This window comes from Eucyclogobius newberryi, unplaced genomic scaffold, assembly GCF_026437365.1.
Source record: "Eucyclogobius newberryi isolate DKJ021-1_F unplaced genomic scaffold, fEucNew1.0.hap1 SCAF_21, whole genome shotgun sequence".
Lineage (NCBI taxonomy): Eukaryota > Metazoa > Chordata > Actinopteri > Gobiiformes > Gobiidae > Eucyclogobius > Eucyclogobius newberryi.
Window position 1 is genome coordinate 5152198 of NW_027315846.1, and position 27897 is coordinate 5180094.

The 27897-nt window shown below is 39.6% G+C and overlaps 1 protein-coding gene across 1 annotated transcript; it reads left to right on the top strand.

Moving 5' to 3' along the window:
• Positions 1–6218: 6218 nt before the first annotated feature.
• frmd6 (FERM domain containing 6) lies at positions 6219–27876 on the top strand. The gene is made up of 13 exons (XM_072457832.1): positions 6219–6379; positions 7086–7176; positions 11417–11496; positions 11909–11985; positions 12060–12246; positions 18493–18648; positions 19695–19760; positions 19851–19919; positions 24902–25076; positions 25949–26257; positions 26365–26496; positions 26692–26783; positions 27279–27876. The coding sequence occupies exons 1-13, from the start codon at positions 6281–6283 to the stop codon at positions 27567–27569; spliced, it is 1824 nt and encodes a 607-aa protein (XP_072313933.1). The 5' UTR covers positions 6219–6280; the 3' UTR covers positions 27570–27876.
• Positions 27877–27897: the final 21 nt, after the last annotated feature.

Genomic DNA, 27897 nt, shown 5'->3' on the forward strand with positions numbered 1-27897 from the left:
TCTCTGCTGTGTCTGTAGCTCTCCGTCTCTGCGGTGTCTGTTACCCACGGTCAGCAGCTTTAGCCTCGGCGTCCTGCAGGTCCAGACTGCGGCGCTGCATTCGTCCAATGACCCGCTCTAATGAGAACCCATGCCGTATGTCAACGCAAGCGAGATTTATGACCGCATTACCCACAATGCTCTCTGTCTCTGCACCAACAAAGCGGCGCTATACGACCCCGGCACGAGCGCTGAACGGGCGCTCAGTCCGAGGACGCTCGAGTCCAGAACACACGCTGCGGTCAGAATGTTGTGTTCAGTGACGCCAAAGGTCCGCGAACGTGTTTGTCAGTGTCACATGTAGTTTTGGTCTGGTGGTCTGTAGTTTTGGTCTGGTCTGTAGTTTTGGTCAGTAGTTTTGGTCTGTAGTTTTGGTGTGGTCTGTAGTTTTGGTCTGGTGGTCTGTAGTTTTGGTCTGGTCTGTAGTTTTGGTCTGGTGGTCTGTAGTTTTGGTCTGGTCTGTAGTTTTGGTCAGTAGTTTTGGTCTGTAGTTTTGGTGTGGTCTGTAGTTTTGGTCTGGTGGTCTGTAGTTTTGGTCTGGTCTGTAGTTTTGGTCTGGTGGTCTGTAGTTTTGGTGTGGTCTGTAGTTTTGGTCTGGTGGTCTGTAGTTTTGGTCTAGTCTGTAGTTTTGGTCTGGTGGTCTGTAGTTTTGGTCTAGTCTGTAGTTTTGGTCTGGTGGTCTGTAGTTTTGGTCTGGTCTGTAGTTTTGGTCTGGTGGTCTGTAGTTTTGGTCTAGTCTGTAGTTTTGGTCTGGTGGTCTGTAGTTTTGGTCTGGTCTGTAGTTTTGGTCTGGTGGTCTGTAGTTTTGGTCTGGTCTGTAGTTTTGGTCTGGTCTGTAGTTTTGGTCTGGTGGTCTGTAGTTTTGGTCTAGTCTGTAGTTTTGGTCTGGTGGTCTGTAGTTTTGGTCTAGTCTGTAGTTTTGGTCTGGTGGTCTGTAGTTTTGGTCTGGTCTGTAGTTTTGGTGTGGTCTGTAGTTTTGGTCTGGTGGTCTGTAGTTTTGGTCTGGTCTGTAGTTTTGGTCTGGTCTGTAGTTTTGGTCTGGTGGTCTGTAGTTTTGGTCTAGTCTGTAGTTTTGGTCAGTAGTTTTGGTCTGTAGTTTTGGTCAGTAAAGCTGCACATGATGGAGTTATGTATGTGTCGACATTAGACGTCTTGTTGTTTTGAAGTTTGGGCAGAAGTTTATATAAAATCAAGTGCATCGTTTGTAACAGAATTAAGTGAGAAGGTCGACTCCTCAGTCCGTGTCTTCAGTCCACTACAGCCCGAGTATTCTATATTATATATATCTTTATTATATTTATATATAGTCGCTTGCAAATCTTTTCGCTTGAGATTTTTGGAATTTTTAACGATGAAAATACGATGAAAAAACCTTTATTTGTCTCAGTGGAGAAATTCGGGTTTAGTTCAAGAGCAGCAGGAGAAAAGAGACATAAATGACTATTAAATATACTTAAATCTCCTGTACACAACGTTCAGTCCACAAATAGACAAAAATATAGTCATTTTGAATGCTTTTATTGCACTAAAATGAATAAAAAGCATTGACCTTTCTGTTAAAGAGCTTGTATCTCCACAAACCTGACAAAAAGAGCTTTAAAAATGAATAAAGAAGAAACAGAAACTTCTTCTTCTTTTCTTCTTCTTCTTTTCTTCTTCTTCGACTGTTTTGTCTGTAATTAAACCTAAAAATGACCTGAAACAGTCAGATTGTCTTGTGTAATCTCTTGGACTGTAATCCTTTCATCGATTAATCGGCGATCAATGGTGTAATAGTCAATAACTGATGTTATTTAGGTTCAAAAGGATGTTTCTGGGACGACGGGGAAATGGAGTGAGTTATCTGAAGATCTGGGAATGACTCGTGCGTTTATACATATTCATCTCACACATAAATACAATGTTTGCGTGTACTTTTCTGCATACATTCTTTACAGTTTTGGTCGGCGCATTGAGGTACGCCATCGTTTTGAGAGCTTTGGACCCGTTTGGCCACGCCTCCTTTTAGTCGACTCCCCCTGTCGTGTCTTTAGTCGACTACAGCACTCGCACTCTATATTCCTGCCCTTTTGTGGTTCATCTTACCATCATTTTCGCACATTCCTGTTGAAATATCGTCCGAATATCGTTATCGAGGCCACGCGAAAAACATCGAGATATCCATTGTCGTCCTCGTCGTCCTCAGAGTTCATGAACGACGCCTGAAACTCTAAAGCGGCTGGAAAAACGCTCCGTAAAGTTGGATTTCGGCTGCTTCTTTACCGTTTTAACCGGGGCCACTTCTTTTCACTTTCGTACGCGAGTCACAGATGCCTCGCCGGGCCCCTCTTTTTGATGCTAATGTCCCCGTCCTGTGGAATGTGCCCCCCGCCCCGCCCGCTGCGTTTGAGGTGAGGTGACGATGAGCTCGCCGTTGTCCCGTTACGGTCTTTTGTCCTAAAGGTGGGACGATCGACGCCTCCCGAAGGTGCAGGATGTGACCCCGGGGCCTCGTGCGGAGCCGCTTTAAACTCCTGTGTGTTAATGTTTAGGGGCCCGAGGTGACACGTCCTCCTCTTTTGTGAGTTAAATGTGGGCTTCTGTTTCGGGAAAGTCGCTTGCTAATTTTGACAGGTTTTTTTGGGTCTGATGAGTATTTTAACGAGATTTTTTGCATTTTTAACGATGAAAATACGATCAAAAAACCTTCATTTGTCTGAGTGGAGAAATTCGAGTTTAGTTCAAGAGCAGCAGGAGAAAAGAGACATAAATGACTATTAAATATACTTAAATCTGCAGTACACAATGTTTTAGTCAAAAATAGACTAAAATAAAGTCATTTTGAATGCTTTTATTGCACTAAAATGAATAAAAAGCATTGACCTTTCTGTTATAGAGCTTGCATCTCCATAAACCTGACTCGTACTTCCACAGAGAATGTTCAGAAGTGTAGTTTTAACTTTATATTTCTGTGGAATCACATGCAGCAGCAGATCTTCCACCTCCTTCAGTCTAAAACAACACTGCAAGTAGAGCAAAAACACAAAGTAAATATTGCACCGTCAGTTCCTTTTCACTTTATCCAGTCATGAATTAAACTGCTTTAAATATGTGGATTATGTTAAACGTGTGATGTCATCTGCGCATCTCGTTAGCGCTCGTTCAGCTGCGTCGCGTATTTAACCATTTAGTTTTTTCAATTTTTTTACTTTTGCTTCATTTGAGAGGCATTTTTAACAAGACTAAAAAAGTAATATGTACTTTTCTTTTGTTTGTATTTTTTAGTCTGAGTTGACGCCCCTAAATTCGAACAAACAAAACAAAATACAAATAAAAACGGCTCGAAAACTTAAAGAAATTGATTCAGTTGAACAAAAATTCGCAAATTTTTACCATCCAGATCTGAAACATTGATATATATTATTGCGTCTCAAAATCTGCCTGAAAGTACATATTTAAACACGTACTTTTTACTTTGGTAGATTTATTTGTGTCATTCGTGTACTTTTAGTCGAGTCACTTGTACTTGTACTTTTACTTTAGTCGCTCGTTTTGCACTTTCTTTCAAAGCGACGGAAACTGCTAATAAACGGCGGCGTCCTGCGCATCGCCGTGAGCGCGTCGGTCGTCGCGTCGCATTCCGTGACCTCGATAATGGGGGCGTGGCATCTCGGTGATGAAAGTCGCGAAGAGGGAGGAGCCACGTTCTGCGGAGACGCTGTTTACTGTCGCCAAGGCAACACTGTGGCCCAATAAAACAAACTGACCCAGAGAACGTGCGGAAGAACGTGCCATTTTGAGGACCATTCAAAAGATGGAAGATTTTCAATTGTTTAACAGTAATTGCCATGGCAACAGTCGACAGTCCCAGTTTGTCTACATTATTTTACACAAATCTTTAGCTATTTTTGCCACTTTGATGATTGTGAAATGTATTTGTCTTACTCCTGTGTGAGTGCAAGTCGTTCTGTTTGTCTGAACTCGTCATCTCCATGGCGACGGGCAGCAATGGAATGCCTGCGATTGATAAAATGCGAGATGGACAAGATAAAAGCCGCACTGTGGAACTTTCCAGGCGAAGCGATGAGATCTGTAGCTGAAAATGAACATGAAGCTGAAGTAATGCAGCACAATCTGTCATAATCAAATCAAAATCTGTAAATAGAACATGCTTTATGATGCAATATATAGAAAAAGAGAGAATAATAATAGTAAAAATATAAACTATGATAAAATAAAAGGTTTAAATACACGATAAATACTGCGAGTACAAACTAACGCAAACTAAGTGCAAATAGATGAAGTGATGTTGACAAGAGTAATTAAAAGTAACGTTTAATTAACAAAGACTTAATAATATCACTGTAAACATCAAATTATCTCTTTATTTTGACATTTTGAGCTCTTTGACTAAACATTAGAACATTTCGGAGTTTCTTGTAACGTGTTCATATAACGGCAACAGATGGAACAGAAAACACGACCCTGCTGTTTAATTAAAATTGAATTAAGATGTGACGTTGGCTAAAGTACAAATAACCTTGAGAAGACTAATAACAGCTGCACTTCCTGGTTTTAAGCTCTTTCAAACACTGCAGTTTTATGATCAAATCAGAGTTTCCTAGACAATAAAAGCATATGAACAAGTGGGACGTCCTGAATCAGATTAGGACACGTCAGAATCGAACTTTTCAAGCATAAATTGCAAATCCAATCGCAGCCCGTGTTGTGTTCAGTGGTTTAAATGAGTCTAAAGTCGTCACGCTGTTATTCGCTGTAATATTTATGGTTTAAAAGTTGTTCTCGCTCGTTGCGTTGTCCTTTTATCAGGCGTTTAAGCCGCAGCAGCTTCGGCGTTGTGTGACTCAGAGGCTGAAACGCGTCACTTCGTCCACACAGATGTGCCCAAGGACGCTCTGACATTCCCCCGCTCTGAAGTCACCTTTTGTGGACAACACGGAGGAGCGCTTTGCCCTGCTTTTACTTTCTTTTATTCACCCGTTCCTGCTTTTACTTTCTTTTATTCACCCGCTCCTGCTTATGCGCCCACACACTGCCCTGTTTTTACAATACTGTATTTTGGCAGTATTTAAACTATATATACTCGTTTGGCGCAAGTTAACATCATGCAAATATCGTTTGTACCGTATTTTCCGGATTATATGTCGCACAAGCCAAACAAATGCACATATAGCACATATAAGTTACACTGGAGTATAAGTCGCATTTTTTGGGGAAAATTATTTGATAAAATCCAAGACCAAGAACAGAAATGCAGTTTAATAATAACAGATGAGAGAACATGGTGAATAGGTGTACGTATGCTAACGCTAACACCTTCAGCTACATGACGTATGCTAACGCTAACACCTTCAGCTACATGAGGCACAGACAGAACTGTGGTAAGTGTCTGGTATGTTAACGTAACATATGAACAGTTATTCAGATAACTATAGCATAAAGAACATGCTAACAAGTTTACCAAAGCATCAGTTTTACCCCAAATCACTAATTCCATTGAATTCTTCTTCCTCTGTGTCACTTCTAAACAACTCCACAAACTCCAGAGGTAGAGGAAGTGCAGATTCTTCTTCTGCGTCGCTTAGAGCCTAGAGCGCCCTCTTGTGGTTGTCAGTGGGAAAATAACGAATAATATCACATATAAGTCGCTCAAACTATGAAAAAAGGTGCCAAATACGGTATGTTTGTTTTGGTTTTGGCTCCACAATATATTTATGGTTTTAAAGCTCTGGTCAAGGTCGACCCACAGTGCACTTGTTTTACATCATTTTATCTCATAGTGTTTGTGTAAATGTGTTTTATATGTATTGGTTAATTTTATTGAATGTTTGTTTGTTTGTTCTCATTGGGTTTTCCCTGTATAAATAACTGAAATGAATGAATGAATATTTTGAGCTTCATATTGAACTAAAACGACTTGATTTTGCTTCTAAAATAGTTCTTTTTTGGTTCTTCTGATGACTAAATATCGACTAAACATCGATGAACCTCATAATCGTCACCTCTAACTCTCACTTTCGTCTTGTTCTGTGGCACAGGCGCCGCTCCGCGCTCTGGTCCCGATGCGCTCTCCCCAGACGCCGGCCCCGCCCGAGCCCCGAGGAGCCGACACCCTCCTGGGCTTCAGCTGAACCCCGGACCCCTGGAGGAGGAGGAGCAGCAGCAGGAGGGGGAGGAGCAGCAGCAGGAGGGGGAGGAGCAGGAGGAGGAGGGAGGTTCACTCAGGCCGCGCCCCTCGAAGATGAACAAACTGAACTTCCACAACAACAAAGCCATGCAGGACCGCCGCTGCGTCTGTGTCTTTCTGCCCAACGACGACACGCTCAACGTCATCGTCAACGTGAGTCGCGCCGTCAGAGTTTAGCGCCGTCGCTGTGGCCGTTTGTCGTTTAACCGGGAAGACGCAGAGGGGGTTTCACGGTTTATCGTTAAGACGCATCATTTCAGTTTTTCGTTAGTCGACGAGTCAAACGATGAGTATTTCTATTGCACATTGAGACTTTTGAAATACATTGTCGGCATACAACGGCTTCATAACGTGTAATGTTGATTAAAAGCTGAAAGAATTTGTTCTTTTTTGCCGTTTTGATTTGATAATGCCGCCGTCTTTGTTATAAAATGTCTTTTTACGTGCGTTTTAGAGTCAATTCTGATGATCAAAATATGAGTCCCTGGTGTGATGTCACTTCCTGTCTTTTTCTACAGATTTTTCAACGTTTTCTCCACAAACACCTACTCGACTGGTGTAAAACTAAACAAATACACCAAATAAAGTCAAAATTACAAAACGGTCAGAACACGGGAATGAAAGAAAATGAAAAGATTCCTCCGTTGTCCGGTCACGGTCCCAACAATAATCATGAATAACAGTTAAATCGTGACGTTTTTCCTCACAATGATGGCAACGCTAACGTGCGCTAGCGTCACATCCCTACGTGGTACGGTTGCTTGTCGTAGATGATTCCCCGTCTCTTCTGCCTGTGGTGTGTTTGCCGTAAACGAGGCCTCTTCTCTTGAATAAACGCTCTCTCCTCGCCTTTCCGCAGGTGAAAACTCTGTGCCAGGAGTTGTTGGTTCAGGTGTGTGATCTCCTGCGCCTGAAGGACTGTCACCTGTTCGGCCTCAGCGTCATCCAGAGTGAGTCATCTCTTTACACACGCTCTCTTTCCGCCCCGAGACCGGTTTGTGCGCTCGGCGTCGGCGTTCGCTCGTTCTTTCGCCGCGCGTCCGGCAAAAGCTCCTCTCGTTAAGAGCACGTGAGCGTTTCGACCGTTTGAAACTCGACTCACTTTGTAAATACGGGTGTAGCAATAAGCAAATGTGTGTTATTATCGTGTTTATTGTGTTATTGTGGAGATGCTGTAGAAATGGCATGAATCTTTAATGTCACGTTCCAAAGAATAAAGTTACAAACATGCTTTATCTTTACGGATCAGGTCTATGTTCTTTTAGCTGATGCTGCAGCAAAACACTGCGTTTAAGCAAAGAAGGGAATACATATATTTAGTGCTGATTAATCACACTTTTGTACTATGATTATCACGATTAATCGCTCAGAGCGCCTACGTTTTATGTCCTTTTTTTTTTTATAAGCAATATAAAACATTTGAACTTCTATCTCACATTTTGTTCAAGATTTTGAAATGATGATGATGATGATGATGATGATGATGATGATAACTTATTAATGTTTATATTGTGACAGCCCACGATATTATTGTGAGACCTGTGATGATAATATATTGGTTATTGTTGCATCCCTCTTTGTAAATTGTTATATTTTTAGTTATTGTGTATTTAATTCTTATTGTATGTATAAGTCTCATTGTGCGTATAAGTCTTGCCGTATTTTCTGGATTATAAGTTGGACCAGCCAAAAAATGCTTAATAGAGAAGAAAAAAACATATATAAGTTGCACTGGAGTATGAAATGTGGTTGCAAGTGTGAAAATAACAAATAATATTACATAAAAATCGCTCCGGAGTATAAGTATATAAGTATAAATATAAGTATAAGTCGCACCCGGCCAAAACTATGAAAAAGGGTGCGACTCATAGTCCGGAAAATACGGTAGTTCCAGATACAGTATTTCTTTATGAGGGAATTAGCGCTGAACTAACAACTGAAAAACATTATTATCATTATTAAATTCACAGGGCACAGTCCATAAAGAGCCTCTGGTTGTAAAAGACTTGGCTGGTCATTGAAAACTCTTAAAACCGGCTCCTGGATGCTCACGATCTGTCCAGTTTGCTCTTCCCAGCGCTGCGTTTTCCCACCGCAGAGCGCTTCCTGAACGCGGCGGCTCTCACCTACGTGCCGCGGCGGTTCCCAGGGGCCGGCCTCTGCACTCACAGCGCTCCCTTTGTCCGCCACGTCCAAACTTGTTTTCATTGCCGCGTCCTTTTCTCTTGTCGCCTCTTTACAGTGTGCTCTGAGTCACCGCGACTGACCCGATGTGAGGGGGAAACTCACCGTGCGCTTTCATAATGATTTACTCAGTTTCACCGGATGAGACCGTGCGTTTAACCAGGCTTTCAGATAAGACTAGAAAACCCCCCGTCCAAATAAATTTGTCCGCAAAATGTACTTAAATGTACGCCTATGGCGCGAGGACTAAATACAGAAGGCCAAAACTATGATCACACTCCGCCACTTAGAGCGGCGTATCACGCCGTATTTTCAGACGTTTTAACTAAATAAAGCGGCGCTTTTAGCGCCGTCGCACGTTATGCCGCGCGTGCCGTGAAAGGGATCCCTTGGTTCCTTCTTTTGTTTCATTCTGTCAACTTGAGTTGAAGTGTGTCAATTGACAGATTAAAATAACCTTCGTAAATCGTTTTACCTTGTTTGATCTTTGTCAATTTAATGCGGTGTTGATGAAATTCTGTCAAAGTGCGAGATAAAAACGTGGAGCTTCAGGAAACGCGGAGCTTAGGAAATCTCCGGAATAGGGGTCGACAGCCAATCAGAGCCAAGCACACAAATGTCGTCGACCAATCAGCACGCAACATGTAAATTTTCACTTGTAAACAGTAACGGCGCGGAACGTTCCGGACTATCGCCAAACGCTTCCCTGCCCGATTTAATGATAATCCCTTTTTTTCAAAGATTTATTAATAAAAATGACTCCGTCCTTGCACATTTCAAAATATCCCGTCCAAAATCTTTTTTTTAACCATGTTTTGTTTCCTTTCCCTTTTTATTAAGTTGCATTTAGACTTAATTCATGGCTGTTTGGATGAGTGCGCTATAATTCACCAATACTGGAGATGAATGAGGCGCATTTGACTTTAAACCTCGGACGCATGACTCCATCGACGGACACGACTGATGGATACCTTCGTTCTACAGACGTTTTAACTGCAGCGAAAAAGGCTGTAACGAAGAAACTGATGACGGGAACTGAGCCGAATGCGGAGAACTGGGAGGACTTTGCACTGAAGATAAAGAACTGGACCGACGCCATAAATGAAATTTGGAGAGAAAGAAAATGGGGGGGAAAATTAGAAAATTGGGGAGAAAATCACAGAAGGACCTTGTGTGGCTTAACCTTTCTTTTATTTTCGTTTTTGATGCCTTATTTTTCCTGTTTTTTTATTTAAAATTCTATGCAATTTGTTTTTCTCTGGTCCTGTTGTTTTTCTGGTTTTGTTTGTGTTTTTCTTTTTGTTTTGTTTTAATTTTGAAAAGTTAAAAAAACAAAAAAAACGAACTGGATTGATGCCATAAGTGATATTCGGAAAAGTTTTTTTAAAAATCGGAAAATGGGTGAAAAAATCACAAACGGACTCAAAAAATTGAACATTTTACAGAAACTTTACAAAATGGAAGCCTTATTTTGGACCTTATGTGGCTTAACCTTTCATTTTAATTTCTACTCTGGTCCTGTCGTTGTGGTTTTTTGTGTTTTTATGTGGATTTTTTGTATTTTAAAAAATTAAAAAAAAAATCTATATAAAAAAAAGATACATTTGGACATTTATAAAATAGAAAAAAACTGACTTTTACTCCAAACTTAAACACTTCGACACATGAGACCGATACATTGGGCCATTTTATACCTTATTCCTGTTTGATTTGACTGAACCCTCCCTGCTCTTGTTCCGTCAGTTCACTTCGTCACGTCGTATGTTTATGTTCTTATTTAGATTTTTACAGAATTAGAGTCCAGACAGACAGACGGACGGACAGGGGGGTCATCGGCGCCGCTGTGGTCCGTCCCACACGAGACACGGCGGCCGGACGCGCCACATTCCTGGAGCGTTTCTGTGAACAGCGTGAAATCCCCAAGGCAAACACGGGCCACCCGCAACCGCGTCACCCGACCCTCTCCACGCCCCCCGTCCCCCGCACACCGAGGACCAAAGCACTGTCAACAAACCCGTAATCTCCCAAGAACAGTGGGATTTGAGAAGCCAATCGCAAACGTCCCGCTTGCTCTTCGCCGCTTCACAAACAAAGCCCGAATGAGCCGTTCGAGGAAAGTAGCTGACGCCATAAGCCGGGTTTGTTTGGCTTATGTTGTTGCTTTGTTTCCGTGAAAGAGCCGCACGCCGTCCTTCCACCGTGGGAGCGTGAGCAGCGGCCGGGCCTGGTCTGGGACAGCGTCAGGAGTAGTTATTATTTCACTGGACTCGTTCTTGTTGCGAGTCTGCGGCGAAATCTGAGCGAAAACAAAGTCTTGACAGAAAAATAATTGGGAAAAATTGCTAATAATTGCCATATAAAGGTCATATTTCTGTCCGCCTGTTCTGGGTTGGAGTTTATGCACCTACATTGTTTTGTTTGAGACGTTCTCTTCAACACTTGGGCTCAAAAACATCTTATTTAAGGAGAGAAATGTGATCACAAAGTCTGCGTCGGTGCTAAATGTGATGCAGCTGCAGTGTTCCTACTGTTCATCTGTTTTTCTACAACTGTTTACTTGATTTTCTTCAGGTACTGTTTGACTTTTACATTGTTTTTTTAAATATTCCTGCTGCTCTTTCACACTTTTTGTCGTGTTTTGAGCTCTCGCCATCGACTCTCTACGACTTTGACACTAGAGTGACACGTTTGGCTCGTTTAGCTTTTTTGGGCCTTTTTCTGGGACTTTGTTGCTTGTTGCTCTCTGAAAACCTGCTCTCCCTGATGATGAGTTACAGGTCAGATCTGTGGAGCAATAAAAACACATGCAGTTGTTAATAAATGCAATGCTGCGGAACATTTCCTTCAAAGCATCAACATCTCTACGGAGACTTTTTTTTGTCGTAAACTGTTTTTTTGTTTTTTGTTTTTTCATTTTGCTGTTGAACAAATGGATATTTTTGTTCTGCTGCACCGCATTGAGGATGAAATCATTATAATCGTGCCACTCTTTACTCTCCTCCACAGATAATGAACACGTCTACATGGAGCTGGACCAGAAGCTCTCCAAATACTGCCCCAAAGAGTGGAAGAAGGAGGCCAGCAAGGTGAGTCCGTCCGTACTGAGCGCGTGCAGAGAGGTTTCCAAACGGGACCTCAAACAAAACTCTATTTTTAACTCGTTTAACTCGTTCAAACGTGTTCATTCTGTGTTCTGTTGCTGTGGCGCTCAATTTAAACATAGCAGAGTTTGACTATTTCACAGATTTTGTTCTTAGAAAGAGAATGTTTTGCCCACGACCCTCAAAATGATCACTTACGGCAGTTTACAAATGATACAATACTTATTCATGAAATGCAGACCGCGCACAGCGATCTCACTTTGACATAGTGGTCGTAGTACTGCTTTTATAATGTAATCAATGCGGAAAAAGCGTTATGTACTCATTCACAAGATTAAAGTTGTGTGTACCAGCTTTAATACTTCGTCCTGTAATGATTTGTTGTGTTGTTTTGCAGGGCATTGACCAGTTCGGGCCTCCGATGATCATTCACTTCAGAGCTCAGTATTACGTAGAGAACGGGCGACTCATCAGGTTTGATTTAATACTTCCCGCTGACATCCCTGAAGCCTCGTCGCCGGCCTTTAACCCGTTCTCTTGTTTTTCAGTGACCGCGTGGCTCGGTATTATTACTACTGGCACCTGAGGAAGCAGGTGCTGTTGTCCCAGTGCATCCAGAGGGAGGAGGCGTACTTCCTGTTGGCCGCCTTCGCTCTGCAGGCCGACCTCGGGAACTTCAAACGCAACAAGCACTTTGGGAAATACTTTGAGCCTGAGGCCTACTTCCCCCCCTGGGTGAGTCCTACCTCAAGTCCTTTTTGTGTCCCATTTCAAAATTGAACATAAAGATTTACTTTACTATTTTTATTTTTATTTAATTTATTTTATCTTTATCATTTATTTATTTCATCTTTATCATTTATTATTATACGGTAAAATACGGTATACACACAATAACTAAAAATAAAATAATTTTCAAAGAGGGATGCAACAATAACCAATTTATTATTTTATTTATTTTATTTATTTTATTTATTTTATTTATTTTATTTATTTTATTTATTTATAAATCTTATTATTTTATTTATAAATCGTATTATTTTATTTATAAATCTTATTATTTTATTTATAAATCTTATTATTTTATTTATAAATCTTATTGTGACGAGTTGGCCACTGTCCAGGATGTACCCCGCCTAAGGCCCGAAGTCACTGGGATAGGCTCCAGTCACCCGCGACCCCGAAAGGGAACAAGCGGTAGAAAATGGATGGATGGATGGATAAATCTTATTATTTTATTTTATTCATAATATGTTTTTGTCTGTGTGTATATATATATATATATATATGCATTGTGTTTTCTTTATTAAAAATAATAATTATAAAAAAGTAAACTCTCCAGTGAAACAACAGAAAAGTGCAGTATCTTTATTGTATTCAGTCAGTATCTGCACTTTTGCTTTGTATCACCGAGGAATTAGTTTAACTGCAATTCTAACATCAAGATTCCTCAAAGTCGTCTCAGAGTTGAGCCGTAAAACGTGGTTAAACGGGTGATTTGAAGCCGGTGTGTGGTCTTCTCTCAGCCTTGACGACGTACGCAGTCGTTTCCATGGTTTCCCTCGTCATTACTCACTCACAGCTGTATTATTTAGAGTGATTCATGCACGTTTGAGTAATCTTTATTGTCTTCAGTTCAGTCTTTGGCACAAAATGTACAACAGAATCCTCTGCTCAGTAATAAAACATGTGGTTAACTAAAGACACGGCAGATTCATCCACTGAACGACTAAAGGTCCTGAATATAAGTGACATAAAGTAGCTTTGAATGTCATAGTTATTATTCTGCAGCATCGCCTAAAGATTACCACTATTTCCATTTATTATGCCTTATTTTTCCTTCGTATCTAAACTATCTTCACAAATCTTCATTACTCTTCGTTATCTTTAAAGCGCCCCCTACAGGCCGGACGACGCATTGAACTAAAATGCTGTTAAAATAAATATAATTTGGATTTTGCTAAAGATTATGAATGTTATTATTACAGAATAGCTCATTTTTAGGTTTATAATTTCACTTCCTGTTTGTAATTGAAGACATCACACTAGGGAATTACCCAGCAAACACAGGGAAAAAACTTTATTTTGTTCAATTAATGTTTAGAGAGTCAAAAAAGTTGTTTCTTTGTGTAAATTCTGCATAAACTGGAATGAGTGTCTCCATTGTGATGTCACTTCCTGTAATTTTCTACAGATTTGTTTACGTTTTCTCCACAAATACCTGCTCGATCGGTGTAAAACTATAATTTATATGTACAACAAGTATAAATACACCAAATAAAGTCCAAATTACAAAATCATAAAAACCTGTCATGGGCCCTTTAAACGGTTCCTAACAATGAGATAAACGGTTCCACCATCGTTGACATTTTCACCTTCAGTTGCTTTTCTGTTATTTAAAGACGCTTATTTTTAGTCGTTTGGGCCTCAGTTTTGTCCAACTCGTTCATTCATCACCGCGGCGACGAGACCTGTGGGATGGTGAAAGTGGGACGTCTTATTTTGGTCCCTCAAAGTGGCTCACGGTCGGTCACTTTTCAAAAACACTGGATAAAACCATCCGACTCTGTGGTTTTTATCCAGGTTTATGCTTGATTTCCACGTTTAGATGGAGAGACGGAGCTAAAAACACACAAATGGGACGGAGCGTGGCCTTTTCTGAATCGTTGTGTGTTATTTTTCGGTTAAACGTTGTATTACGTCGTCCAAAGTGTGTTTTTGTGTTTTAGTGTCACGAAAAACACCAGAAGGCTGTATCACACAAAGATATTTACATAACAGGACATTTCTAATCGAATATTGATTAGAAAAACATTTTATTAAAAAACAAAAAACACAAATAGAAAATAAAGTGATAATAATATACTATAATATACTGAAAAAAATATATATTAATACAAAATAAAAGTACTAATTAAAAAAAAAAAAAAAAAAAAAATAGTAATAATATACAGTACCATAATATACCAATACAAATTATATACGAATAATATAATAATAAAAACAAAAATAAAACGTACTAATAAAATGCTAATTATAATATACTAATAAAAATAATAAATAATAATAATAATGAAATAAAAAGTACTATTTAAAACTATTAAATAGAGATAAAATAATAATAATAATATGCTGTACTATACAGTACTCATAAAAATAATATACTAATAATATACAAATAAAAACTAATAAAAAAAATAAAAAGTACTATTTAAAACTATTAAAACAACAAAATGCTATTATTATTATAATAATAATAATATACGGTACTATAATATACTAATACAAAATCATAAAATGTACTGTAGATGATATATCACAGAGGTCATGTCTGTGTCGCACGTCTTCTTCTTCTTCTGGTGTTTTAGACGTTTTAACAAAATGGTTTCTTCACGTTTGACTCAAGTCGTTCTTCAGTCAAATCCTCCTCACGACACAAACACTTCCTGTGATTAAGCTCGTCTCCAAGAGCTCAGGAAACTGTTCCCTCCCTCTCCTTTTCTTTACTCTCTCTCTCTCTCTCTCTCTCTCTCTTGCTCTTTGCCATGTGTCTCTTTCTTTCACATTTTCCTCTTCTCCTTCTCATACCTTCTTTCCCACCTCCTAACCCTCTCCCCCTGTTCCTCCATCTCTCTCTCCCTCTCTCTCCTTACCTCTCCCCCTCTTTCAAGCCCTCTCTTATCTCTCTCTCTCTCTCTCTCCACCCTTCTCCTTACCTTCTGTCCCCCTCCCCTCTTTTCTTCTTTTCCTCTATCTGTCTCTCTCTCCCTCTCTTCTTTCTCCCTCTCCCCTCTCCTCTCTCTTAAACCGCCACAACTCACACATCTATACACATTTGTACACATTCATTACACATTCCTCACACATTTATATACATGCATCACACATTTATACTAATTTATACACATTTATATACATTTATGCTCATTTATACACATTCCTCACACTTTAATACTCATTTATACACATGCATCACACATTTATACACATGTATACACATTCCTCACACATTAATACTCATTTATATACATTTGTCACACATTTATACACATTTATGCACATTTATACTCATTTATACACTTGCATTACACATTTATACACATTTATACACATTTATGCACATTTATACTCATTTATATACATGCATCACACATTTATACACATTCCTGACACCTTTATGCACATGCATCACACATGTACACTAATTTATACACATGTACATACATTGATATACATTTATACACATTCCTCACACATTTATACACATGCATCACACATTTATACACATTTATACACATGCATCACACTTTTATACACATTTATTCACATTTATACTCATTTATATACATTCATCACACATTTATACACATGCATCACACATTTATACACATTTATACACATGCATCACACATTTATACACATGCGTCACACATTTATACACATTTATACACATGCATCACACTTTTATACACATGCATCACACATTTATACTCATTTATGCACATTTATACTCATTTATACACATGCATCACACATTTATACACATGCGTCACACATTTATACACATGCATCACACATTTATACTCATTTATGCACATTTATACTCATTTATACACATGCATCACACATTTATACACATTCGTCACACATTTATACACATTTATGCACATTTATACTCATTTATACACATTTATACACATTTATACACATTTATACACATTTATGCACATTTATACTCATTTATACACATGCATCACACATTTATACACATTTATACACATTTATACACATTTATGCACATTTATACTCATTTATACACATGCATCACACATTTATACACATTTATACACATTTATACACATTTATGCACATTTATACTCATTTATATACATGCATCACACATTTATACACATTCCTGACACCTTTATGCACATGCATCACACATGCACACTAATTAATACACATGTACATACATTGATATACATTTATACACATTCCTCACACATTTATACACATTTATTCACATTTATACTCATTTATATACATTCATCACACATTTATACACATGCATCACACATTTATACACATTTATTCACATTTATACTCATTTATATACATTCATCACACATTTATACACATGCATCACACATTTATACACATTTATGCACATTTATACACATGCATCACACTTTTATACACATGCATCACACATTTATACTCATTTATGCACATTTATACTCATTTATACACATGCATCACACTTTTATACACATGCATCACACATTTATACTCATTTATGCACATTTATACTCATTTATACACATGCATCACACATTTATACACATTTATATACATTTATGCACATTTATACTCATTTATACACATGCATCACACATTTATACACATTCGTCACACATTTATACACATTTATACACATTTATGCACATTTATACTCATTTATACACATGCATCACACATTTATACACATGCATCACACATTTATACACATTTATACACATGCATCACACTTTTATACACATGCATCACACATTTATACTCATTTATGCACATTTATACTCATTTATACACATGCATCACACATTTATACACATTCGTCACACATTTATACACATTTATACACATTTATGCACATTTATACTCATTTATACACATGCATCACACATTCATACACATTTATATACATTTATGCACATTTATACTCATTTATACACATGCATCACACATTTATACACATTCGTCACACATTTATACACATTTATACACATTTATGCACATTTATACTCATTTATACACATGCATCACACATTTATACACATTTATACACATTTATACACATTTATGCACATTTATACTCATTTATATACATGCATCACACATTTATACACATTCCTGACACCTTTATGCACATGCATCACACATGTACACTAATTTATACACATGTACATACATTGATATACATTTATACACATTCCTCACACATTTATACACATTTATTCACATTTATACTCATTTATATACATTCATCACACATTTATACACATGCATCACACATTTATACACATTTATTCACATTTATACTCATTTATATACATTCATCACACATTTATACACATGCATCACACATTTATACACATTTATACACATGCATCACACTTTTATACACATGCATCACACATTTATACTCATTTATGCACATTTATACTCATTTATACACATGCATCACACATTTATACACATTTATATACATTTATGCACATTTATACTCATTTATACACATGCATCACACATTTATACACATTCGTCACACATTTATACACATTTGTACACATTTATGCACATTTATACTCATTTATACACATGCAACACACATTTATACACATTTATGCACATTTATACTCATTTATATACATTCGTCACACATTTATACACATTCATCACACATTCATACACATTCGTCACACATTTGTACACATTTATACATTACAGCCTGGTTCAGAATAGTTCTTTATCAGTTCAGTGACGTTAAAGCTTGGGCACAGGACTTAACTCTAGATCATAAATAAATTCATTCAGTTATTTCCCCTCACATGATATTGTAAAAGCAGCACTCAGACAAACTCTAGCGATTAAACATTTGACCATTTGACCATTTGTCGTAAACCCGAGTAAACGGCCTGATCCCGGTCCACTCGGCTTCGCTCCAACGTTCACAAAAGCTGTTGGCGAGCGGTGCCCAGAATGCACGAACACTGAACACTTTCCTTTGCGATATTCAGAGACAAATTACATCCAGGTTTTCCTCTGGTCCGGGGCCAGATCCTGCACCTGCCGAAGCTCCCGCCGTTCTCACACTCGCCCTGGAGCGCCGAGCTTTTATCACACGTCCGTACGAAGCTGAACCCGGCGACCCCGTGTAAAAGTGCCACATTTAACCCTGCGTGTGCGTGTTTGCGTGTGCAGGTGATCGAGAAGCGCGGCCGGGACTACATCCTCCGGCACATTCCGCTCATGCACAAGGACCAGTTCGCCCTGACCGCCTCCGAGGCTCATCTGAAGTACATCAAGGAGTGCGCGCAGCTGGACGACGTCACCGTGCACTACTACAGGCTCTACAAGGTCAGAGGTCAAACACGACACGCCAGCCTGTCCAGGCCTCCACACGCTCAAATGTATCATGCTGGTTTTATTTCATTTTTATTTGTGGTTGTTGTTTTCTGTGAACAAATCAAACCAATCAATCTATCCACATTTTTTATAGAGCTCAATTCGTACAAAGTGCAATTCAAAGTGCTTTACAACATTAAAAACACAAAAAAAGCACAATACAGTGTAAAAGTCACAATAAATCAATAAAAACATATTAACGTTGTATTTGAAAAAAAAAGTTGGAAGTTTTTAGCTTGGATTTAAATCACAGCAGCAATACAACAAAATGCAGTTTAGTTTGGGCTGCAATGATTAATCAATAAATTGTGACTAGTTGACGATAAAAATAATCATAATTACCGTATATTCCGGACTATAAGTTGCACATAATATGTAAATGCATAATAGAGAAGAAAAAAACATATCTAAGTCGCACTGGAGTATGAAATGCGGTTGCAAGTGTGAAAATAACAAATAATATCACATATAAGTTGCTCCGGAGTATAAGTATATAAGTATAAATATAAGTATAAGTCGCACCCCGGCCAAAACTATGAAAAAAGGTGCGACTTATTGTCCAGAAAATACGGTATATATTGATTGTTATCCGATGATTAAACAGACCCTGAAACAAGACAGTGACATTATTAAAGAAAAAAAGCATAAATTAATACATTTTACTTGTAAATATTTTCTATCTCGAACACTTTGGTTTAAAATGTCAATAGACATAATCTGACGAGTCGACTAAAAATAAAATCATCATTATTAACAGCCCCAAATTCCATATTTCTTCAATTTTGTTCAAACCTTATTTTAAATCAACTTCGTCATGATAATAATTGAATTGCCAAATGTTAAAAGTGGAAAGGTTTGCTTCATGAGAACTTGAATTGTGTCTTTCTCGTCAAACTTTCTATTGAAGTCGTTATAACTTACAATTTACAACTTCCAGACTTGCATTTTACGTGTTTTTTTACGTGTCAAAGTTTCACGTTCCACTTGTCTTTTCGCAGGACAAAAAGGAAGTCGAAGCTTCTCTGACGTTGGGACTGACTTTACGCGGGATCCAAATATTTCAGGTACAATTTAAAAATGTTCGCTAAACGATATTTTTGAAAGGAAAGTGTAATTCAGTTGTTCATTTCGCGTACATTTCCCTGTGTTTCCAGAACGTGGGCTCGGTGCGACAGCTCCTCTACGACTTCCCCTGGACCAACGTGGGAAAGCTCGTTTTCGTGGTGAGTTTTGGCCCTAAATCGTCCAAAACGCGAAACAAACACGACTTTTCCCGCACACGATTTCTTCCCCGTGGACAAATCCCCATCGCCTTCTTTCCCCGTGCCAGAAATCCGCTATTTCCTTTGGCTCGTCGCCTTCTCGAGTCCAGATTTATGTCATTTTCCACACCGCCGCTTCACCTTTCGCCGGAACCAATCTGGAATCTCCAAACGCATCGGTTCCACGTGCGCGCAGATGTGAACTGTAGCCTCGCGTGCTTTTCTCTACGTTTAGTCGCTGCGGGGGCGGGGCCTTGGCCGGGAGCGCCCGTGGCTGGAGGACGGGAAGATTTTGCGCATGTTTTGGAGCAAAGCGATGCCCAAAAGGAAACCACGCGCAAAGAGAGCCGTAAACTCGTTGTTGCGCGGCTCAAAACTGTGAAAACGTCAACATATTATAATATTAACGTCTTTATAATACTGTTCCCTCATCCAAAAACACCTGGAGTTGTCATTTAGCTTCACTCGCGCTTGTTTCGTTCATCCTGTTTGCGAGATCGTCTCCTCTGGGCCTCACAAAACACTCGGTTTCAAGTAGATTTCTGACGTCAAATGTAGAGCTCTGAGGTTGTCGAGTCCTTAAATCATCGCCAGACTCGTCCAGAGCATTTCTGCTGTCGAGTTTCGTTCATTAAAACTGCATTCTTACGTTAGCATGTCGGGGGAAAGCTAGCGTGCGTTTGTTTTCCCGCGGTAATTCCCTCTGCAGCCAGTAGATGGAGGGCCGGCCCGACATCTGAGGGAAATCATGTGTGGTTTTTGGTAGATTATACCATTGTTGTTGGTTTTAAACATGAAATGCCAAAGAAAATGTACTGAAGATTAAGATTAAAGGCCAATAAATAATAAAATAGCGTAAATCTGTCATTTAAAGTCCATGTTTTTGTAATTATGACATCGTTTGCTGAGTTAGTCCTGGTGGTAAATAATAGTCATAGTTTTACGTCAGTCAAGCTGCAGTTTGTGAAGAAATTTTGACACTTAAAAGTAGAAAATTACAGGAAGTAGAGCCGAGTTCTACAACAGAACACCTCCACTTCTGTGATGTCATCAAAAAGCGCCATTCCATCAAAAATGCAGACAAATATCACGCAACTTACACCTTTTCATGTCAGTTTAAACCGTAATTTCACCAAATAATCGCGTTGTCAGGGGTAATCACTTGTCAAATCGTAACTATTGTAGGATTTAAATAAACTTTGGCCTTTGTTTACGATCTGGTTGCTAAGTAACAGTTGTAGAATGACCAGTTCAAGAGCCAAACACTTTGTCTCAACCATTTGACCAAAGTTACATAACGTTTTTTCTAAATACATTTGCTCCAGACAATGTTTTGTTTCTCCTGCTTGTTTCCCTCGCGTGATTTGAACGTTTAGTTTTAGCCGTAAATAGCAGCAGCGCCCGTCTGACCCGCGCGCTTCTCCCCTAACGACTTCCTGTTTTCTTATTTTGTTTTCGTGGCGGTTTCTGCTGCTGTCGTCTGGAGCCGCGCCGCGCTCTCTCACTCGCACGGCGTGGCTGTGGTTTTAGACTCTATTTTGGCCCCGACCGTCCCGCCCTGGTCCCAAATAACAGGCTTCTCTGTGCGGCGCTCCACCCGAAGGTCACGTCACCCTCCACCGGCGCCGGGAGGGACGAACGCACTGCAAAAAAAAAAAAGGTTCATCCACCGTCAAGTCGAGCGCAGCGGCAACGCGTGTCGTGTTTCGAGTGGTTTTAACTCATTTCACTTCTTGAATTTGTAACGTTGAATCAAAACGTAGTCGTTAAATGTAGTTCTGTTTTAAATCATTTATACTATGTTCTTTAACTGTTCTCGATCTCTAACGGTTCTGACCTGGTTGAATAAAGGTTAATAAATAAATAAAACTGCAATTTGAATGGTCATAATCAGCGCTATTTAGAATATAATGTCTTTGCAAATACAACTGCAATGATTAAACGTCTAATCGTAATTGTACTGTGACAATTGTACTCGTTATTTGGACTTTACGGACTCTAAATTGTTTAAAATGCGTTCGAAAAGATCTTTTACAACTTGAAACTAGTTCATTTTAGAGCTCCATTTGTATCGCTCGCTTACCTAATGCGTTCCAAGTATCCTAAACGTTCACCGTGACGAGTTTAAGGCAAAGCTAGCAAACATTAGCATGCTAACAATGCGTTTCCTGCTTCTCGTGGACTAAAACGCTCTGTAATTAGACGCAGAGAACGCGCTGCGGTTTAATTCTCACCCAAACAGATGCTTTTGCAATACATCTGTGCTGAGGCCAAACAGATTTTAGTTTAGTACGTACGAAACAAATCCGGTAAATGAACTCGCTCTGTTTGTCGCGTTTGGAAACAGCGAAAAACAGGTTCAGCTTTTTAAATCAAAAATGTCAGAAAAGAAGATTTTAATCAGTATTACACGTTATTTTGTAAATCTTCATGGGTTCATAATCCCATCGTTTCTCGATTGTTGATGCTTCTCGATGAGTTTGAAACAATTCAATCTGGATTTTTGGGCATAAATTGCACATATAAACGCAACTGCAATCTTCGTTTCATAAAATAGCACATTTTGCACGTGTTTTCTGAATTTGCTCTAGATTTGCGGGATTGTTTCAGCGAATATCTAACTCATTTCAATGTTTATTTTTCCTTTCCTCAAACTAATTCATCTGTAAGAGTGAGATGTTTTGACTTTATTTAAGGGAACGTTTCGCGCCGCACGAGAGCCACGTTTTCTTTTCGTGAAATGCCATAATGCAGGAGGTACATCGTGTTTACAAGTTTACGATTCATGTACAACCTTGGAATAGATGTTCGGCTTTTGCAGTGAAGTCAGAGAGCGACCGGGAGGGTCAATAAACACCAGATGTTTTCAGAAGAATTCGGCTCAAATGGAATAAACGTGTCTCGAAACGTGTTCCCGCTGCTTTTCGGTGAATCCCATTTTTGACTGAAAATCCACATTTGCTTCGTGACCCGCAGAACAATGTAATTATCATTTCAGAACGTGTTTGTGGAGGTCAAAACTACACGTATCTGATTATACAGGAGGACGGAATATATATTTTAACTGTGGAGACTTAAACTTGTTCTCAGCCTTAAAAAAGAAGTGAGAAATAATATATCTAAAAATGTATATTGTGACAAAATTTGAAGATTACCGTATTTTCCGGAGTATAAGTCGCACCAGCCAAAAAAAAGCATAATAGAGAAGAAGAAAACGTATATAAGTCGCACTGGAGTATGAAAGGCGGTTGCAAGTGTGAAAATAACAAATGATATCACATATAAGTCGCTCCGAAGTATAAGTATATAAGTATACATACAAGTATAAGTCGTATCCCGGCCAAAAACTATGAAAAAACGTGTGACTTATAGTTCGGAAAATACGGTACTATTAAAAATGACAGCAAAAAGAGCATTATAATCTTCTTTAAAGTGATTTTTCTGCACTTTTCTCGTTAAATTCATGGCCCGTTCACGTTTTTTCTGCGATACTTGACATTTCCAGGCACATTTCAGCACATTCCTGATGCATCGTTAATAATCTTGTCCATAAAGCGTTTAAAATGTGATCTAAAAAGCTTTTTGAGGTAGAATTGCACGTTTCAAAAGCAGAAATGGACCGATTCCATGTATTAAATGACTGGTTTTGTTTTGTCAGCTCATAAACCACATGGCAAATATGCGTTCCTGGCGTCTTTGGCCAATCTGTATTCGTTTTGTTTTGGCGTCGGATCTGAAAACACTTGAGAGATTTCTCCGTCGAAAAACCCGATTCGTTCTTTGTGTGTGGCCGTTTTTTGGAGAGGTTTAGCCAAAGTTGTCAGAAAGCGACGAGCGGAGCACATGTTCTGAATGAAATCGGATCCCAGACTAAGTGGTTTTTCTGAACTCGTCTTAAAAAAGCCGACCCTCTCGCTAAAGGAGCCAATTCATTACGTCTTATGTAACACGGCTACAATAACACGGGAGAAATGGTTGGAGCGGTTCATGTTGAAGAAAAGCTGTGAGCAGAGAATGCAGTGACTCAGGGCTGTTTCTGCCATGTTTGCTGAACGTTTAAAAGCCTGTGAAAAACGCCAGGACAAAGTTGTTAACGCGTAAAAGTAAACTGCAAAGTTAGAACTGCAACGATTAATGCACTAAAAATAACGATTAATAGAGTAAAAAATAACGATTAATGGACAACAACAAAAAGATTAATGGACAAACAAATTACGATTCATGGGCTAAAAAATAACAATTTGGACAAAAAATAACGATTAATGGAATAAAAAAAATTATGATGAATGGACAAAAAAAAAACAATAAATAGATTAATTAATAAAAATTAATGGACTTAAAAAATAATTATTCATGGACTGGAAAAATAATGATTAATGGGTGAAAAAATAACGATTGATGGACTGGAAAAATAGCTATTCATAGACTAAAAAAATAAAGATTAATGGACTAGAAAAATACCTATTCATAGGCTAAAAAGTAAAGATGAATGGACTTAAAAAATAATGATTAATCGACAAAAAAAAAGATTAATGGACAAAAAAAATTATAATTAATAGTCTAAAAAATAACTATTCATGGACTGGAAAAATAATGATTCATAAGCTGAAAAATAATGATTCGTAGGCTAAAAAATAACTTGACATTCTAACTCGACATTCTGGCTTCCAAACTCGACATTCTGATTTCTAAACTCAAATTTTGGACTTTTAAACTCCAAATTTTGACTTTTAAACTCAGAATTCAGCCTCAAATCAAATGAAATACTGAATCTTGGAATGTAAAAGTCACTCTTGTCATGACTTCTCCCTTCCACTTGGCCTTCGGGCCTTTCACAATCACAAGCTCACATTCCTGCGTCTTAATTCTGTCTAATTAAATCCTATAAATCACTCGGAGATTAAATTCGGCTGGCGTTTTTTTTTTTTTCCCCTCCTCCTCAGGGCAAGAAGTTTGAGATCCTCCCGGACGGTTTGCCCTCGGCACGAAAGCTCATCTACTACACCGGATGCCCCGCCCGGTCCCGGCACCTGCTGCAGCTGCTCAGCAACAGCCACAGACTCTACATGAACCTGCAGCCGGTGCTCAAGCAGGTCCGCAGACTCGAGGAGAACGAAGGTAACCTGGAACATCACATGACCGTTTGGAGAGTTCAGGATTAGGATGGCGCTCGGAATGTACGGAAATGTTACAGGATTTTTGACGGAGCAGATTCACAAATCACTTTTTGAGAATTTGTAATTTTTTTTAAGGATTCTGCAGTGGTGAAAAGAGGTGGAATTTTTGTCCAATACCTAAAGGGCTTTTTTATAATTTTTTTGACAGATTTTAATGTTTTTCTATTTTATAAAAAATAAAAAAATAAAAAAATTAACAGCTTTTTTAAGTATTACAAAAGTTAACAGCATTTTTATCGATGTTTCAACCAATTTATTTAATTTATTTAATTTATTTAATTTATTTAATTTATTTAATTTATTTAATTTATTTAATTTATTTTATTTATTTTATTTATTTTATTTATTTTATTTATTTTATTTATTTTATTTATTTTATTTATTAAAAATATGATACAGTCACAAACACACAAAAGCTCAATCAAAACCTAAAATAGTTTTTTTTTTTGCCAAAATCCAACTGCAATAATTTATGTGTGATTTTTCAGCTATAGAATCGATGACCGTGAGAACATGATCAGTCTGTAATAAAAGTTTCATGATGATAATTATGTGACATGTGAAGATTAAATTAATATCAAGATTGCAAATTGATACATCGCAATTATTTATTCATTCAAGTCTTATTACGTCCATTGGAAGCTAAAACATTCTGTCTCAATGTAGATATAAAACCCCGATAAACCTGTGTTTAGATATTTGCAAACATAACACACTTATCAGTTCATATTTCACTCTTCTCTCAAACGTTATTGCTCCCGTTTGTGCCTAAACTCGCCCTTTCTTTGAGCGTTTCCCTCCTTCCACCCGCAGAGAAGAAGCAGTACCGCGAGTCGTACATCAGCGACGCCCTGGAGCTCGACATGGACCACCTGGACAAGCGCTCGCGGGCCAGCGGCAGCAGCGCCGGCAGCGTCTCCCGCTCCAAGCGCCTGTCGCGACACTCCACCACGTCCCACGGCAGCAGCCACACCTCCGGCATCGAGGCGGACAGCTTCAGGGCCCCGGGGCACGGACCGAACCGGCCCCGGAGGACGTGCAGCTCCTCCACCACGTCCCACGGCAGCAGCCACACCTCCGGCGTCGAGAGCGGCGGCAAAGAGCGAGCGCTGGAGGACGACGGTACGAGCGGCCCAAACTAAATATGTCTTAGTTGTAGAGTTGGAGGGTTCTTCACACGTTTTTCCACCAGGACAGAGCGCAGTTTTCTGATTTTTGTCACGTTGCAGAGATCGAGATGTTGGTGGACGATCCTAAGGACTACGAGGAGCTGCACGAGATGGCGCTGGACCAGGACCTGTGCATCCACATCACAGAGGACATGCTCACTCTGTCACCGGACCACACAAACGGATACTCAGGTCAGGACGGGACACTGCTGCTGAAGAGGGGCGTGGCTGTGGGGATGAGGGGTCGTGGCTGTGGGGATGAGGGGGCGTGGCTGTGGGGATGAGGGGGCGTGGCTGTGGGGATGAGGGGTCGTGGCTGTGGGGGGACGAGGGGCGTGTCACTGTGTCATCTGCATAAACCTCACGTCCGTCCTCTCGGTGCTGCAGGTCTGGTGGTGAAAGACATCAGCTCGTCCACGTCCAGCTCCTCAGAAACGGTGGTGAAGATGAGAGGACAGAGCATCGAGTCACTGCCACAGGTACGGCTCAAACACGGCTCACGATCCAAATACGGCTCACGATCCAAATACGGCTCAAGGCCCAAACACGGCTCACGGTCCAAACACGGCTCACGATCCAAACACGGCTCACGGTCCAAACACGGCTCACGATCCAAACACGGCTCACGGTCCAAACAAGTTTCAAAAAAATTGCTCAAAAAATGTACTCCATCACTGTAACATTAGTACCGTATTTTCCGGACTATAAGTCGCACCAGCCAAAAAATGTATAATAGAGAAGAAAAAAACATATATAAGTTGCACTGAAGTATGAAATGCGGTTGCAAGTGTGAAAATAACAAATAATATCACAAATAAGTTGCTCCGGAGTATAAGTATATCAATATAAATATAAGTATAAGTCGCACCCCGGCCAAAACTATGAAAAAGGGTGCGACTTATAGTCCGGAAAATACGGTATTTGTACTGATACTTTCAGTCATTGACATGGCCGTGTGTTTGTCGTTTCTGCAGCAGTCCGTGTGCAAAAAGCCCCCGTCGTCCACCGACCGCCACAGCCAGTCCCTGGACGACGTGCGGCTGTATCAGAAGGACTGTGCGCAGTGGGCGGAGCTGTGCCAGGACACCGCCCACAGCTACACCTTCGGCTGCGCCCAGGAGCTGAGCGACGGCTGCAGCTACCAGGGCCCGAGCGAGCAGCGCGCCAGCGTCCGCAACGAGCCGCACGCCTTCGCCATCAAGAGGACCAACAAGTACTTTTCCCTGGACCTGACCAGCGAAGACGTCCCCGAGTTTGTGGTCTGAAAAAAGGCCCCACGTTTTGTCTGCGCGGGACGGCACCGGAGCGACTCGGGGCGGAGACGAGTTCGGACGCTCAGGAAACTTTGAAAGGGATTTGTGGAGATCCCGAAAACGGCAGGAGGAGACGGACCAACCGAGCTGCCTAGTTTGACCTCCTTTTGTCCTAAAAGAGAGCAAACGCGACTGGTTTTGTGGCTTTTCTTGTCAAAACGACGATTCTGAGTTGGTTTCGGGCGATAGACTCTTTGCATTTGAGTCATTGGTCTCGCTTTACCATGAGGTTCTTTAGTAAACTACTTATAAACTGTTAATGAGCACATTTTGCACATGG

Bases quoted from the DNA above. Each gene is read 5' to 3' on its own strand.
- frmd6 (XM_072457832.1), top strand. From the start codon at position 6,281: ATGAACAAACTGAACTTCCACAACAACAAAGCCATGCAGGACCGCCGC. The intron at 7,177-11,416 runs GTGAGTCATCTC...TCTCCTCCACAG, and splicing joins CGGCCTCAGCGTCATCCAGA to ATAATGAACACGTCTACATG. The intron at 19,920-24,901 runs GTGAGTTTTGGC...CCTCCTCCTCAG, and splicing joins TGGGAAAGCTCGTTTTCGTG to GGCAAGAAGTTTGAGATCCT.